General features: G+C 32.5%; 2 protein-coding genes and 1 non-coding gene across 3 annotated transcripts; 1 reads left to right on the plus strand and 2 right to left on the minus strand.

Moving 5' to 3' along the window:
* Window positions 1-2,240: 2,240 nt before the first annotated feature.
* LOC123659641 lies at window positions 2,241-4,733 on the minus strand. Its single transcript, XM_045594840.1, has 5 exons — window positions 3,904-4,733; window positions 3,622-3,804; window positions 2,921-3,098; window positions 2,527-2,724; window positions 2,241-2,373 (listed from the first exon to the last, which is right to left on the minus strand). The coding sequence occupies exons 1-4, from the start codon at window positions 4,402-4,404 to the stop codon at window positions 2,573-2,575; spliced, it is 1,014 nt and encodes a 337-aa protein (XP_045450796.1). The 5' UTR covers window positions 4,405-4,733; the 3' UTR covers window positions 2,241-2,373; window positions 2,527-2,572.
* A 1,955-nt stretch (window positions 4,734-6,688) lies between these two features.
* Window positions 6,689-13,207, minus strand: LOC123659489 (mpv17-like protein). Its single transcript, XM_045594703.1, has 4 exons — window positions 13,076-13,207; window positions 8,832-8,917; window positions 7,997-8,109; window positions 6,689-7,423 (listed from the first exon to the last, which is right to left on the minus strand). The coding sequence occupies exons 1-4, from the start codon at window positions 13,205-13,207 to the stop codon at window positions 7,197-7,199; spliced, it is 558 nt and encodes a 185-aa protein (XP_045450659.1). The 3' UTR covers window positions 6,689-7,196.
* Trnal-aag lies at window positions 10,967-11,048 on the plus strand. Its single transcript has one exon. It is a non-coding gene; the product is annotated as a tRNA-Leu (tRNA).
* Window positions 13,208-15,099: the final 1,892 nt, after the last annotated feature.

The following is a 15,099-nucleotide window of genomic DNA, read 5'->3' on the forward strand; positions in this document are numbered from 1 at the left end:
TAACTTATTACGAAGAAAATGGGTAAAAAGGACTTTCGTGATAATAAAGCAACGCTTTTTGGCGAAACAAAATACTAGTATTTTTTAACTATGGTAAAGTTTGGTAAACATTATTCGGACTTTGCACCAGGAAAATCAACCGTTGAGAAGTTCCGTTGTGAGCACCGAGGACAATACACGGAGTGGGCGCCCCAAACATCAAAAAAGTCCACGAAATAATTTTAGAGGACCAGGGAAAGGAACGTGGACGGAAGGAGGTATTGGATATCACCTCATCATCGTTTCACAATGCGACTAAAACAATAATGAATTCATGATTCTGGCCAGCGTTTGAACCTGTTCCACCATAACAAACCAATATTGATGCATCTATATGTGGTGGATGAAACATGATTCCATGATTTCACATAAGAATCAAAACTATTGTCATTTGACACAACAGTCTGGCAAGGCATCGGTATTTTGGGAACGCTCACGATAAAATATTCATCGACTATCTTGAAATCATTAACAGCGATTATAACATAGCGTCTATAGCGCATGGAGCGTTTTAAGAACAATAGTCGCAAAAATACGGCCCCATTTAAAGAAAAAGAAAGTGATATTTCATCAAGACAATGCACCGTGTCACAAATCAATGAAAAAAATGACAAAATTGCATACCCCGCTTTATGACACTCTCTCTCATGACCATTGGTTGACTGGAAGAGATATCTTCTAGGGATAAGTCCACCTTTGCCATCAACTGTATATGTAATTTTCTGTATATTCTGTTGTCAAATGCAATAAAGTATATATATATATATATATATATATATATATATATATATATATATATATATATATATATATATATATATATATAGTATAGTAGTATATATATATATATATATATTTTCCTAGTTTGTTTGTACCGTTAATTATTTTTGAAGTAAAACTTCTTTATGCACGTTTGACTTGGAAAGTAAGCTACTGAATGCGTGATGAGAGAGTTACAAAAAGTGTGATCGGGTGAAGCGAATGGAAGTTCAGAGTGAGATATGAGTAAGTGAAGATAGAAAGAGAGTTACATTTCGTATATGACTGTAGGGGCAAGAGAGAGGGGTGTATATTATACATAATAGTGCATACATATAGATGGAGCTAAAGAAGTTTTACTTCCGTCGTGTGGTCTAAAGCATACTTCTTATTTTTTCTTAAATTCATGAACGATATAAACCAATCGTTACCAGCAACTCTAGCATGTTAATTGATGTTTATGCTTTACGTTATGCTCGTACATTTATTGACTACTGACGAAAGAGAATCCGTTGTATCAAAAGAAATTACCAACTCTCCACGTTGTACTGTTGGTCAACACAAAGTCTTTTTCGGGCGCATTGTTAGTGGCATTTTATTGTTATTATTCTTAAGGATCTGCTATGTTGCTAAGGTAGTAAAGAATATAGAGCCACATTCTCTCTTCCCATGGGTGTCGTAAGAGGCGACTAAGGGATAACACAGTTCCACCATCCAGCTGCTGGCTTTGAAATACACAGGCCGAAGACGGGCAGCAGCGTCTTCGGTGCGACAAAGCTAGCCGTGCGGTCACCAACCCGCGTGCCCAGCGTGGTGACTATGGACAAAACACACGAGTTCACGCCCTTTCTGGCGTGCACTTGTGGAGGCCTATGTCCAGCAGGGGACTGCGATAGGCTGAAGTGTGTGTGTGTGTGTGTACTCTTAAGGATAAGGTAATTAATAGGTTCAATGTTCCATCTTATGAATATTAGGAATTTACAAGTAAGTATAATTGTGAACGCCATGGACCATTTCATCTAGGTTTTATTAGCCGTGTACTGTGTGGCTACGGTACTAAAGAATTTAGCCACCCCCTCTCTTCCCGTGGGTGTCGTAAGAGGCGACTAAGGGATAACACAGTTCCGCTACCACCTTGGAACTTAAAAAGCCAACCGGTGGCGGGTAACCATCCAACTGCTGGCTTTGAAATACACAGGCCGAAGTCGGGCAGCAGCGTCTTTGGTGCGACAAAGCCAGCCCTGCGGTCACCAACCTGCCTGCCCAGCGTGGTGACTATGGGCAAAACACATGAGTTCGCGCTATTTTTGACATGAACTTGTGGAGGCCTATGTCCAGCAGTGGACTGTATAGGCTCTAATGATGATGTAATGATTATTAGCCGTCTACGAGTTTGATTAAATATTTGAATCAACTGTAACAGATAAAAAATAAAAAATATATTTAGAATTTTTTTGATTTATTTTAGTAAAAACATTGCACATATGAAAATACAAAAATGTTTGCTGGAATGAGAAACGATCTGATTGTGCACTTCGTATCATCTTGAGCTATTTCATTTGATCTTCTCCATACCTTAAAATATAAAAAGGTAGTCATTAGAAATGAAACCGCAATAAAAAAATATTATTTAGAACGCTTTCAGTCGAGAGCTCACTCAGAGCGAATCAATTGTAGATTAATAAATCCAATCTAAGTTTTACGTTCTTAATTGAGTAATTAGCTTACCTTCTACTGAGAAGCCAAAAGTGTAAAAATTTAAGGCTGCTGTTATTTACTTAACGAATTCTTTATGTAACTGTTTTATTCCTTTGACCATCCCGTTCAGAATGATGGCCAGTTCGTCCGGATTTGATATAAGTGCTGAGTCTGCCATCGCTCCAAAACTCAGCACTCCTCCGTAACATAAAACTGTTATACTTAAACCTGAAAATAAATTACAATATTACGAATTATATTTATATTTACGTAAGTCTTTGATTCCAAAAAACATTAATTAATTACCTACATAGCTACATACAATTTGTAGTATTGTCACGGCGGTTATAAAGTAATAGTTAGTAACTGATTGCAGAAATATAATGTTTTCGATGCTACCATTTCTTTCATTTTATTTACGAACCTGTATTTCCTTTACTTGGGATGAAAAATACCAAAGACTTTAGTAAGCCACCACAAATAGTTAAAGCCCTTGTTCCCGGCAAATTACTCAACGTCATAGTAGCTTGGTTACTATAAAATGCCGGGTGAAGTATTTCTTTTGGCAAGATACCACACAACTTGAGGAAGAAGTGGTTTGACTGTACAAGAATAGAAATATGCACTTATAAAAAATATTGCTTTTTAGTAAAACATAGTTATAAAATATAGGTTTCATTTATTTTTAACCGACTTCAAAAAAAGGAGGAGGTTACTCAATTCGACCGTATATGTATATATATATATTTTTTTATTTATGTTCAGAGATAACTCCGTCGTTTATGAACCGATTTTGATATTTTTTTTTGTTAGAAAGGAGATATCCCTAGTTTGGTATAAGAAAACCAGGATCTGATGATGGGATCCCAGAGAAATCGAGGGAAACTCTCGAAAATCTGTATAGTTTTTTAGTGGGTGTACCGATTTTAATGATTTTTAATTTAATCGAAAGCCGATGTTTATCATGTGGTCACATTTAAATTTCATCGAGATCTGATTACAACTTTTGGAGTAATCTTTGATAATGCGTATTTCCTTGGCTATTTTTTCGTCTACATACGTTGTATTACTTGTCGATAATTGAAGTCGGTTTTTTTCGTTTGCCAAACACAATTATAATCTTACAAGAGGATCAGCACTATCTCGCAGTTCATTCATATGTCTTTTTACAGTCTCTATGTCTGCTCCTACTTCCAAATCCAATATGCTCACAGTAAAATTATTTTCCAATCTGACACCGTCATTTTTGTTTTGCGGAAACCTAATTGGTAGTATTACAGCAACCGTATTTGGCGCTGGGTCAATTTCCTAGAAGACATAAATCTTATAAGCATTTATATTTACTTATAAACGCCTCACACTTCATTTAATTTATTAAATATAAGCGTATAAAATGTACTAATTCACCTGTAGAAAATAATCTCTTAAGCCCAAAGATAATGACGATATTAAAATATCTGAAAAATGTAACTTCGTATTTTTCTTTATATCTTTTACAAGGTGAAGTAAATCCTGATCGTATTCCATCCATTTGAAGATTTTTTTTCCATTTAACGCAGGACCGTGCAAGGAAGTTCTATCAGGCTCCCTCAATAGACCATCTATTAAACAACTTGGAATTTTACAAAATTTAATTATTATTTCTAAATAGTCAGCGAGAGTCCTTTTAGTTTTTTGATTGTAAAATACTGGCACACAAAAGGCTCTAGAATCAGTGTCACTATCATCTGCTAATGTTTCGCATAAAAATTCTATTAAAGCCGCTCCATCACCTACAGCATGGTGTAATCTTATAATAACGCCATACTCATCTTTACCGTTATTATTTTTCAATTTTTGATTTGTTATTAGTACTTGAAATAGACCCTCGTCATTAAATGGTAATGGCAGGTAAGATATTTCTGTCATAATAACTTCTAAATCTGATTCGTTCAGCTCTGTAGTATTCGATACATCAATCACACACACGTATTGACTAATGTCGATATAACAACATTTTTTCCAATAGTAAAAACCATATGCTTCATTTCGTCTATAAAATAGCTTCTCGGCATCTGAATTTTGTACTATATTCTGTAGTTTTTCTCTTACGTGGTCAACTAATTTCTGAGGCGACGTACATTCAATGACCCCCAGAACGTTAACAATACTCTTACTCACGTCATCCTCTAAACACCAAAACACATCAAAACTTCCAAGGAAGCCGGTAAAATGTTTATCTTTTCTCTTAATAATTACAGAACATAATATTTTATAGATAATCGCCACTAATAAAAATAACAGCATGAAAGGCAGGATCAATGGTAATGTTATTAACAGAATCGTTTTTTTAAATCCCATTTTGTCTTTTAATTTCACTTTCTTCTTAAATACTTCATACTGGAACAAAAAAAGGTTAAAAACACATATCAGTTTAGGCATAATAATTACTCAAATGATCGGTGATGTAATTATTTCGGACACTAGTTACATCACAGTTAGTATAGAAGTCAGGAAATTAATAAAGCCTTATATTAGTCACAAAATGTATTATATTATGCGAACATGTATAAAATAGGCTCATAAGCTTTTAGCCGCTTGTCATACTATACTTGTATTACGCAATTATAAATTATTTTCAAATGAATTTGTCAATTAGCTTCATTTGTGTTATCATAAATCTAATAGTAGCCAAATAAGACAAACTTCACCGCTACACTAGCGACGATCGTACTGACCACCGATAACCTAATGAGATAAATGCTGCTGTGTAATTGTAAATTGGCATACCTACTCATTAAATAATTTCTTGTCTAAGAGCATTTTTCCGCGTAGGATGAAAATTGGCGCCACTATCGAACTGACTGGTAAATCGCGAGACATTTCCGGTTATATAAAGCGTACCTATTTACACTAGATTGCATTGTGTCTAATAAAACAAGGCGAATGGTCGCCATACATCCTAACTGCGCCATGGCTATACTGGTAAAAGTGTGTGATCGGAGTGGTTTGTGGCAAATGTTAGAAATGATCGACAGTTTAGAAGTTTAGTCTTTTCGGGTTTCAAATAGTTTCATACTCATATCTTCTACGTTTACTGATGGTGAAATATTTTCATAATAAAAATAGACGTGCTTATAAAAAGCCTAACCTCAGAAACTCAGAACCTGTAACCCAAACATAGTTTAGGTAGATTAGAGTTTTCAAACTTACTTTGTGTCTTCCTGTGTTCAAGTAAAATTCTTATTTACGTGAATCTTAGTTATCACCTCATGTTCCTTATAATATTTCTTTTACTCTTAAAGGTGTTCAGATTCCCATAGCTCTAGTCCTACCATACATACATACTCGTATGCTTATATTATTATATTTATAATCAATATCATGTTTAGCATAATTTATATACATTAAGTGTCACAAAGAATAATAATAAAAATTGAATAATATAGTAAATGAAACCCAAATAACTTTTAATTGTAATTACAATCTTAAAACACTATATTTAAAATAAAATAAAAAAACCTTTTAAAATAATATACCCACCTCGAAGTGAAACAGAAAATTGATAAGAAGAGCCATCAAGACCCCACTAACTGCTCCGAAGCCAGCAACTTTCGTTACAACTGCTCTCTCTATTCTCGTCATATTAAAAGACGAGTAAACTAGATCGTCATAAAGACCGTAGTTTATAGCAGGCGTTGAGTAGTTCAGGAACACACTTGGATCTGACATTTTTATTACTTATTTTATACTTCAAAAAGTAAACGTTGTCTTCAGCAAGAGATCTCGCGTCTAACTGTCTCTGCTTTAAATATAGTAGAAAGAAAAAGGAAACCTTAGGAGTCTTTGAGACGGTCAGTGTATAATCTAATTACTCGAAAATTTATATAACTCACTTGTACAATACGATCTAATTTCACATTATTATGATAAATCTTTTTCACTAGCAAGCATTTTGAAGTTAGTTGTATTTAATAGCCGTCAATTAGCAAAAATTGCGGCAAAGTTGCATTGCTTTGCATAATAAAATAATGTGGAAATAAACAAACAAAAAAAGAAATTAATTAAAATAATTGGAAATCAAATACATAAAAAGAAATTTCTGACCTTTTATATAATTAATTCTAAAGATACCATTACACATATTAATAGTAAAATAAAAGTTTTTTTGGAATTATATAATATGTAACAATGGGAATAATATGTAACAAGATTTTATGCAGACATAAAAATTTGTACTTATAACATCATAAAGCCATGGCCGGATTTGGGGAAAACAGGTGTACAAATCCTCCGAGCCTCCACAGGGGAGGATGATTATAAAGAAAATTTTACTACAAAACAATACTTGTACAGACAATTATATTATTCTTAAATATATTTACAAACAATATATAAATTAATAAATATTACAAATAATATATCCGTATTTGTTTCATTTTAATATCTAAAACATCGATCAGTGTATAAAAAGACCGAAACAAAAAATAATTTTTACTATGAAAATAATTTGAAGCCTTTGCTTTTTCAAATACAGCCCTACTACTACCAACACTGCTATTTGTTAACAGTACGAATTTATTTGGCACATACGTAAGTACTATTATACGCTTCTACCACACTTATCTTTAAATACATATATTTAAATTGTCTCAAAAATGGTAATCCTATCGTTGAAATAGCTTCAAATATTTAACTAAAGAACAAAAAGTTTTAAAAAATTAAATATTGGTTTTTATTACAACTTTCTGTCTTTTAATGAAACAAAGAACATTAATCCATATGAACGAAGCAGAAGCCACATACACGACCCGTAAATTAGAAGGGATAAATGCAAAATTTATGATCTGTCCAGGAATCCAGAAGGCTTGATTTGCGAGCAAGGTCTTCCAGTATTTTTCTCTAAGTTCCTTGAATACGTCTTCTTTTCTCTCCAGGACTCCTAATACTATAAAGGAAAAAAAAAATAACAAAATTTATTATAGTCAATACAAGATGACTTAGTACAATGAAACTTTTTGGGGAAGACCCCCGTTACAATGGTCGCTGTAAAGTACCCGAAGTGTCGGGCATCTAAAAAACTTAATAAGCCGCGATAAAATCCGAACAAGTTATTCAATAGTGGGTGAAATTAGCGTAAAAATTAGAATAACTAAATGACTCTGTACAAAATTTCGAAATATACTAGCGGTTAATTATAATAAATAGATTTATTGAAATTACGGATTCGTGATCTAAATGGAAGTACCTATCTAAGTGTAAAAAAATACGTTTTTTTTAGGACTGATAGATACTTGTGGATTTTGGGACGCCATCGGATCTCGGAAAAAAATATAAAACATTTGGTCCATGTTGTAAACTGAAACATCTGATAATGTTTTTTTTTTTTTTTTAATTTAAAAATGATCATTTCTTTTAACTCGAGAGTTAAACGCTTCTTCATTGAAACCTTAAATACCTGTCGTAATAGAAATATATAAATTTCTTAAATATTATATAAAAGAAAATTGCAGTCACTTACGCGTATAAAAAGCAGCGAGCAAGACTGGAGTCATGATAAATTGTTCAGAAACAACTTTGGTTGCTACTATTTTCGCGGCTGTGCCCACGAATTTTCTGTCCAGAAACTTGTACCTTTAAATTGTATAAGTAGTATTTAAAATATTATATTTACCTCAAGTATGAACTTCCAATTATGTTAAATAATAAATTAAAAATGAGTTTTTATAGATTTACAAGTGAGAGAAGATTAATAGCATTTCTAATATCAGGATAAAGTATAGAAATAAAAAATAATAAACACTGTGTTTTAAATAAACAACTTTAAAAATTTATTATTAAACTATAAAATGAGAAAATATTCAAACATAAAACCAAAACTAGTTCAAGCTATTTTAGTAGTCGACTCTACTAAAAATCTCAAAACAAATTTTATTTTGATTTTGCAAATGAATAAGGAAGTAAAATAAAGTAATTGTAGGATTTATATAATAAAAATTTCTAAAGCTTTATAAGATATATAAGGTAAATGACATAAATAACTTCAATATATTTTGTTTTCAGTTACTGAAGTATCAGTTACATACGACGCGTTGGCGCAACGGTCGCAGCACTAGTTTGTGGCTGTTACGCTGGTGGTTGCGGGTTCGATCCCCGCACATAGCAAACATTGTATTGGCCATACAAATATTTGCCGTGGTCTGGGCATTTGTGCTTATGTATTGTGTATGTTTCCTGACCCCCGACACAGGAGATAATCCCACTGGGACCGTTGAATGTGGAGGGTTTATTTATTATTATTTATTTATACTAAGTTAGAAGTACCTTTAAGTATTAGAATAAAAGCATCATCGTACCAGTAATAAAGTGTAGGCGCATATAAACAGCTGCCAACAGCCACAATACGGCTTGCAGAAACCAAATCGATATCTGGTTTTTCGGGCTGAAAATAAATTACACAAAATTTAATAACATTTAAAATATGACAACAACCTTATCATGACACCCCGTGATAAAACATTTATGTCTTAATGAGACTTTTAAAAGTACAAGTCTAAAAGTCTGAAATTTCAAGGAATATTTTGATCTTTTTAGAGTTCAGAGAAGAAAGACGAAGATTTTTTAAAGATTTTTTTGCAAATTTATAAATACTTTTTAAGATTTTTTATACCTTTTTCCAAACAAATATTTCCGTCCGGGCCTTAATGTAAAATAATTTATATTATATATTATAATACCATGTTTATAATTATGTTATATACTTGAAATAAATAAACAAGAAAACCTTTCTTACTAATCTAATCTAAATTTCTTATTAATATTTATTTAAAAAACTCATACCATTATTAAAGAAGACAGACAAATAATAATAATAATAATTTTTAATCATACATTTAATCTAACAGCTTACTAAATGGCGTATATTCCATTTTATTTAGTAGCTCGTTAGTAATTAGTAGGTATGTTAAAAAATTTCTACTAGATGTCGCTACCTCCGCATAAAAATTTGGACATCCTTTTAACTATTCTATACACCAGATATCTAAGTGATATCCACCATTATTTAATTTTGTTATAAGAACTTTATTTATATAGTATAATATTTGTTTTGTTACGCTTTTATCAAATATTTTCATTTTTTTTTTTTTTTTTTTTTTTTTTTTTTTTATTTATTTAAGTTAACAAACAGTGTTCACAATAAAGTTTTACATAACAGACTTACAATACAAACATTATTAATCGTGACACCAACATCGTCAACTCCAGATTACAATTTTATAATAGTAAAAAATGCACATCAAGGAAAAGAAATGGTAGGTATCTAATATACATAATACATCACAAATACATTTTTTCCCTAAATACCATCAACCAAACACTAGTGATTATTATTGTTATTATTACTCAGCTAGAAATACATACTAAGCAGACAACTTATATATCTTTCTATCTCTTAAACATTAACTGTACATTGCGCAGCCAAAGTAGAAATAGGGTGCATTTTTGTCGATATGGATACCCTAGCCCTACGACTTGCATCTTGGGATCAGTGTTAACTACTAGGCTACCCACACCGAGTCCGTATGCAAGGTTTGAATTCAATGAGTAAACCCGTTTACGTTTGTACTGTTAATGTAATAATTCAAAAATTTCTTTTTTAAACTTAGCAACTCTTGCGAATAAGATATCCACCGACAAAAAATGCTTATTATAAACATCAGTAACTCTATACAAGGGTGAGCGTTTACCAGCATTTGTTCTACAAAATGCAGTGGCAAATATGGAATGTGGCTTACGAGAGTGCGTTCCAGTTGGAATCTTATAACATAATTTATTATTTAGGGGGATACAATCATACTTATTATGACATAAGTCGTAAAGCATCATTAATTCAAGATATGTTCGTCTTGATTTAAGAGTGGAGAGTTTGTATTTGTCTAACATCTGAAGATAAGGTAAATGCGAAAAGTAATATTTATAATGCATACAACGTAAGAATTTTTTTTGAACTGTCTCCAGCGCATCTATATATTTGCCATAATATGGGTTCCATATAGGTACAGCATATTCAAGTTGAGGACGTATTAGTGATTTATAAATATGAAGATATGTTGAAGCCAACTTAAACTCATTACAAGTACGCATCGCAAATCCGTATAATTTATAAGCATTGCTAATTATATAATCGATATGTATATTTAAATGTAGCTTTCTGTCTAGTATAACCCCAAGATCTCTGATGTGTTCCACAACCTGAAGACGCTCACCACATAACATATAGGAAAAACTGCTAAGTGTCCTTTTTTTTTGCACAATAAAACTGAACTAAATGATAAACAAACGAAGAAGAGTCGAATTGAATTCGAATTCAATTCGAGTCAATGTTTTTGAATAATATAATATCAGTAAACGCAAACAAATAAAAATAACAGCAATAGGTCTTTTTAGATGTTGTACAAGTAGATTGTAAATTATGACAGTTACCACTATAGGTAGCGTGGCCGAGCGGTCTAAGGCGCTGGTTTAAGGCACCAGTCTCTTCGGAGGCGTGGGTTCGAATCCCACCGCTGCCAATAAGTTATTTTACTGTTTTTAATTTTTTACTTTTGTAATATAATGAAAAAAAAAATAAGTTACACATTTTTTATTTTGTAATTTCAAAATAAATTAGTGAAATATTGTTTTTTGTAAAATTTGAAATTATGTATATACACATCAGCATATTGTACTAAATTATTATACAACGGATATCCTTCAAATGTCAATCATAGTTTTTAACCGACTTCAAAAAAAAGGAGGAGGTTACTCAATTTTATTTTTTATTTTTTTATTATACATATTTACGAGCTAAATATTTACAGATAGTTTTGGTATATTTCATGTCCGCTTGGAATTGTGCCAAGAATGCTGGCAGCATTTCCCCCTTTGAATCGCTATGCCGATTCTCTGGGCAAAAAATGCACCAGCCCTCTTGTCACCAGTGGAGGCAATAGGGCGAGGAGTTATCTCATTTAAATTTTATTAGCACTGTGACTCAATTCGACCGTAAATACGAGTATATATATGTATGTCCGGGGATAACTCCGTCATTTACTCCGATTTTGATAATTATTTTTTTTTGTTGGAAAGTAGATATCCCTAGTTTGGTACCATGATAAAAAAACCAGGATCTGATGATGGGTTCCCAGAGAAATCGAGGGAAACTCTCGAAAATCTGCATAACTTTTTACTGGTTGTACCGATTTTGATGATTTTTAATTTAATCGAAAGCCGATGTTTATCATGTGGTCACATTTCAATTTCATCGAGATCTGATTACAACTTTTTGAGTAATCTTTGATAATGCGTATTTACTTGACTATTTTTTTGTTTACCTACGTTGTATTACTTGTCGATATAATTTATTGAAGAATGGTTTTTTTTCGTTTGCAAGCAAACACAATTATTAAATTTTATATCTGACACGGTTTGAGAAAAAAGTTTGACCTCCAATTTATAAATTTCTAGTAATTTAAGATTCAAACTTTTAAAATTTTAACTCATCATGCATAATCTTCATCATTTTACGTTTATAAATATTATATTTTACGACCAGCGCGGCAAATATAAGCGCACAGCCCGCCTAATGGTACCGTGTGGCGGCTACTTCATACGAGACTGCAACACCGCAGGCACGTTGCCGAATTCATCCCTGATCTCCACATGAGCTCGGCCACCTTACTCACCACAGTGACTAAAGTTACTCAAAAAAGGAACACAACACTATACATGAGAGCACTGTTATTAAGCTGTAACCTTCTTTAAAGTTGGGGGTATTTCCAGAGTCAGGCTTTTCAAGATTTTGAGCAGAACATTTTCTACTGTGCCTTACCTCAATCAACATGTTTATGTTGAAAATATTTAATGTAACCCTCTACTAATTACTTATATTATAAAGAAGAAAGATTTGTGTTTTAACCGACTTCAAAAAGGTTCTCAATTCGCCTACATTTTTTTTCCATTTGTCATATGGTTCCATTTGAATTTGATCGAGATCAGATCAGTACTTTTTGAGTAATCTTTGATAACCCGTATTTACTAGACTATTTTTTCGTCTACCTACGTTATATTACTTGTCGGTGTATTTTTTTATTTTTTATTTACAGACAATTAGGTCGGCAAACAAGCGTATGGCTCACCTGATGGTAAGCGATTACCGTAGCTTATACACGCCTGCAACACCAGAAACATAGCAAGCGCGTTGCTGACCCTGTCCCCAATCTCCCCAGGAGCTCTGGTCACCTTACTCACCAAAGGAAGTCAGGAACACAATGCTGCTTGAAAACAGTATTATTTAGCTGTGGTCTTCTGTAAGGTCGAGGTACTACCCCACTCGGGCTGCTCCATATTTTGAGCAGAATTTTTTTCGATTACAACCAAAAACAATTTTTTTTTAAAAACCCTTTCATCGGGAGATCTACGTCATCACCGAGTGAAAGTCTATATTTTAACGAGAGAAAATGGAAGAACCAAAATCGTTCTACCTTTAGCTATACTTATAGTTAACTAATTACTAAACATTATATTATATTCATACGAATCTATTAATAAAAATGTTTACCGAATATATTTTGTTAAAAGTTTGCTGCGACAGTTCCGCTGCAGTGTAAAATGTCGCGTAGACCATAGTATTAGTAATCACGGGTCTTCGTTTTAAGGACGTTCGCAACCAACTTGTCAACCGGGACGCCATAATCTGTTACAAAAGATGTATGAAAGTACTACACCCTATTATAAGTAGGTATACATATATCACTTCTCGCGACTTCGCTCAAAAATTATATCTATCCTATTTCCGGTAAGGTCATTACAGTCGTAACCTATAACATTCTTGAAACTCTAATATAATAAATAAATAAATATAAGAGTTAAAATTAGCTTCAACTAAAATGTTTCGATATCGTGTTTAATAATTCTATTTGATATTACGTAGTAAAGAAATAGAAATTACTTTCTCGTTATTGTTGCTATTATTAATAAAATATAACGTTTAAACGAATGTTTATCTCACGATCATAAAATCAACGTAGTAAACATTGAAAGCACTTTTAAATAATCAATAATAATAATAGTTTGATAGAAAGTTAACATCGATTCAGAGTGCAGAATTTATTGAAAAAAAAAATGCTAAATCATTAATTGCTATTATTTATCGCTTATAAAATGTAATATTGTAAGAAAAATCATCATTTTTGTTTTTATATTGACGAAAAAAAACATCTCGTAGTAGATGTTTATCATACAAAATATCATTCGTATTTTAAATACTTTCTTACATTTACCAATTATATGCATTATTAATACAAGAATAATTTTGAATGAATGTTATTAAGCTCGTGACTATACCAATATTATAAAACTGGACAGTTAATTTATATCTTTTTACTATGGAAGAATATATGCTGAAAAATATCACATTACGACTTCTAGCAGCAAAAAAATATTATTTATAATACAAATAGAACAACTGAATCGTCTGGTACTGACTTAAACTAAAATAGTACAATATAATTAAATTGTTTACCTCAGCACTTTCTTTTAAACTTTATTCACTTTAGTACAAATAATATAAAAAAGTCTTAACTTCCACTGACTGTTGGATTCTTCGTAGTTTCAATATTGTAGTTCAAAATGAAACGGGCGACACAGGTCGTAATACTACTACGATACCCTTGTCACTGGTCTGCAATTGCTTTAATAGAATAATTTAAAAACCCACTGCGTCACGGAGCACACGAATACAAGTAGTTAGGTACTAGAGTATCGTTATTTGTGTATATTTTTTTATTAACACGTTGAACGCCAGACCAAAAACCATGTTTAGTCCAGTGGGCCGCGACGGACACCATGTGACTGCCATGATATTGGGTCTAAGAGGCCGCGTCAGACACCATGTGTCCGCGTGCCCTCGATCACTTCAGAAGCCTCTAGGGAGCCGACGGACAGTGTTTCGACTGTTTTTACTAAGGAAAGTGACCCGCGTGGCCTCACAGTGCAATAAGGCCACATAGCACAAAAAAAAAATCGAAAACACTTTGAATTTATATGCTTTTTAACAAGTTGTTTCCAAAAATGTTATAGCTGGTGTCTGCCACTTGAGATCTTGGAAAATAATGGGTAAATAACTGTTTCCGTCAGTCGCCCATTATTTTTGAGGTTTTCGCTGACAATATTTGCAGAAAAACACCTTAACAATTTTTTGACGATTCTCGATTTATTGGTGTGGCCCCAGGCGAAAGTATGCTGTCGGACATATGGTGTCCGTCATGGCATCCAACGTGTTAAATGACAAAAAGTTTACTCCAAGGCTTATTTAACTCATTATTTTATGACTATTTTAAAGTAAAGAATAACATAGATTTAATATAGTTAAATTGAAAACAAACATTTTCCTTAATATTGAATAATTATTCAATAAGTACCTATAGTACCTAGCAGTTTGACTAACCCGTTGGCGCATTTCGTAGTGACCCTGCTTTCTGCTCCGGGGGTTGTGGGTTCGATTTCCACCCCGAGTCTGGGTGTAATATATATATTTATTCATATATTTATATATGTATTATTTCTATGTAAATTTATCAGTAT

Source organism: Melitaea cinxia, chromosome 14, assembly GCF_905220565.1.
Source record: "Melitaea cinxia chromosome 14, ilMelCinx1.1, whole genome shotgun sequence".
Taxonomy (NCBI): Eukaryota; Metazoa; Arthropoda; class Insecta; order Lepidoptera; family Nymphalidae; genus Melitaea; species Melitaea cinxia.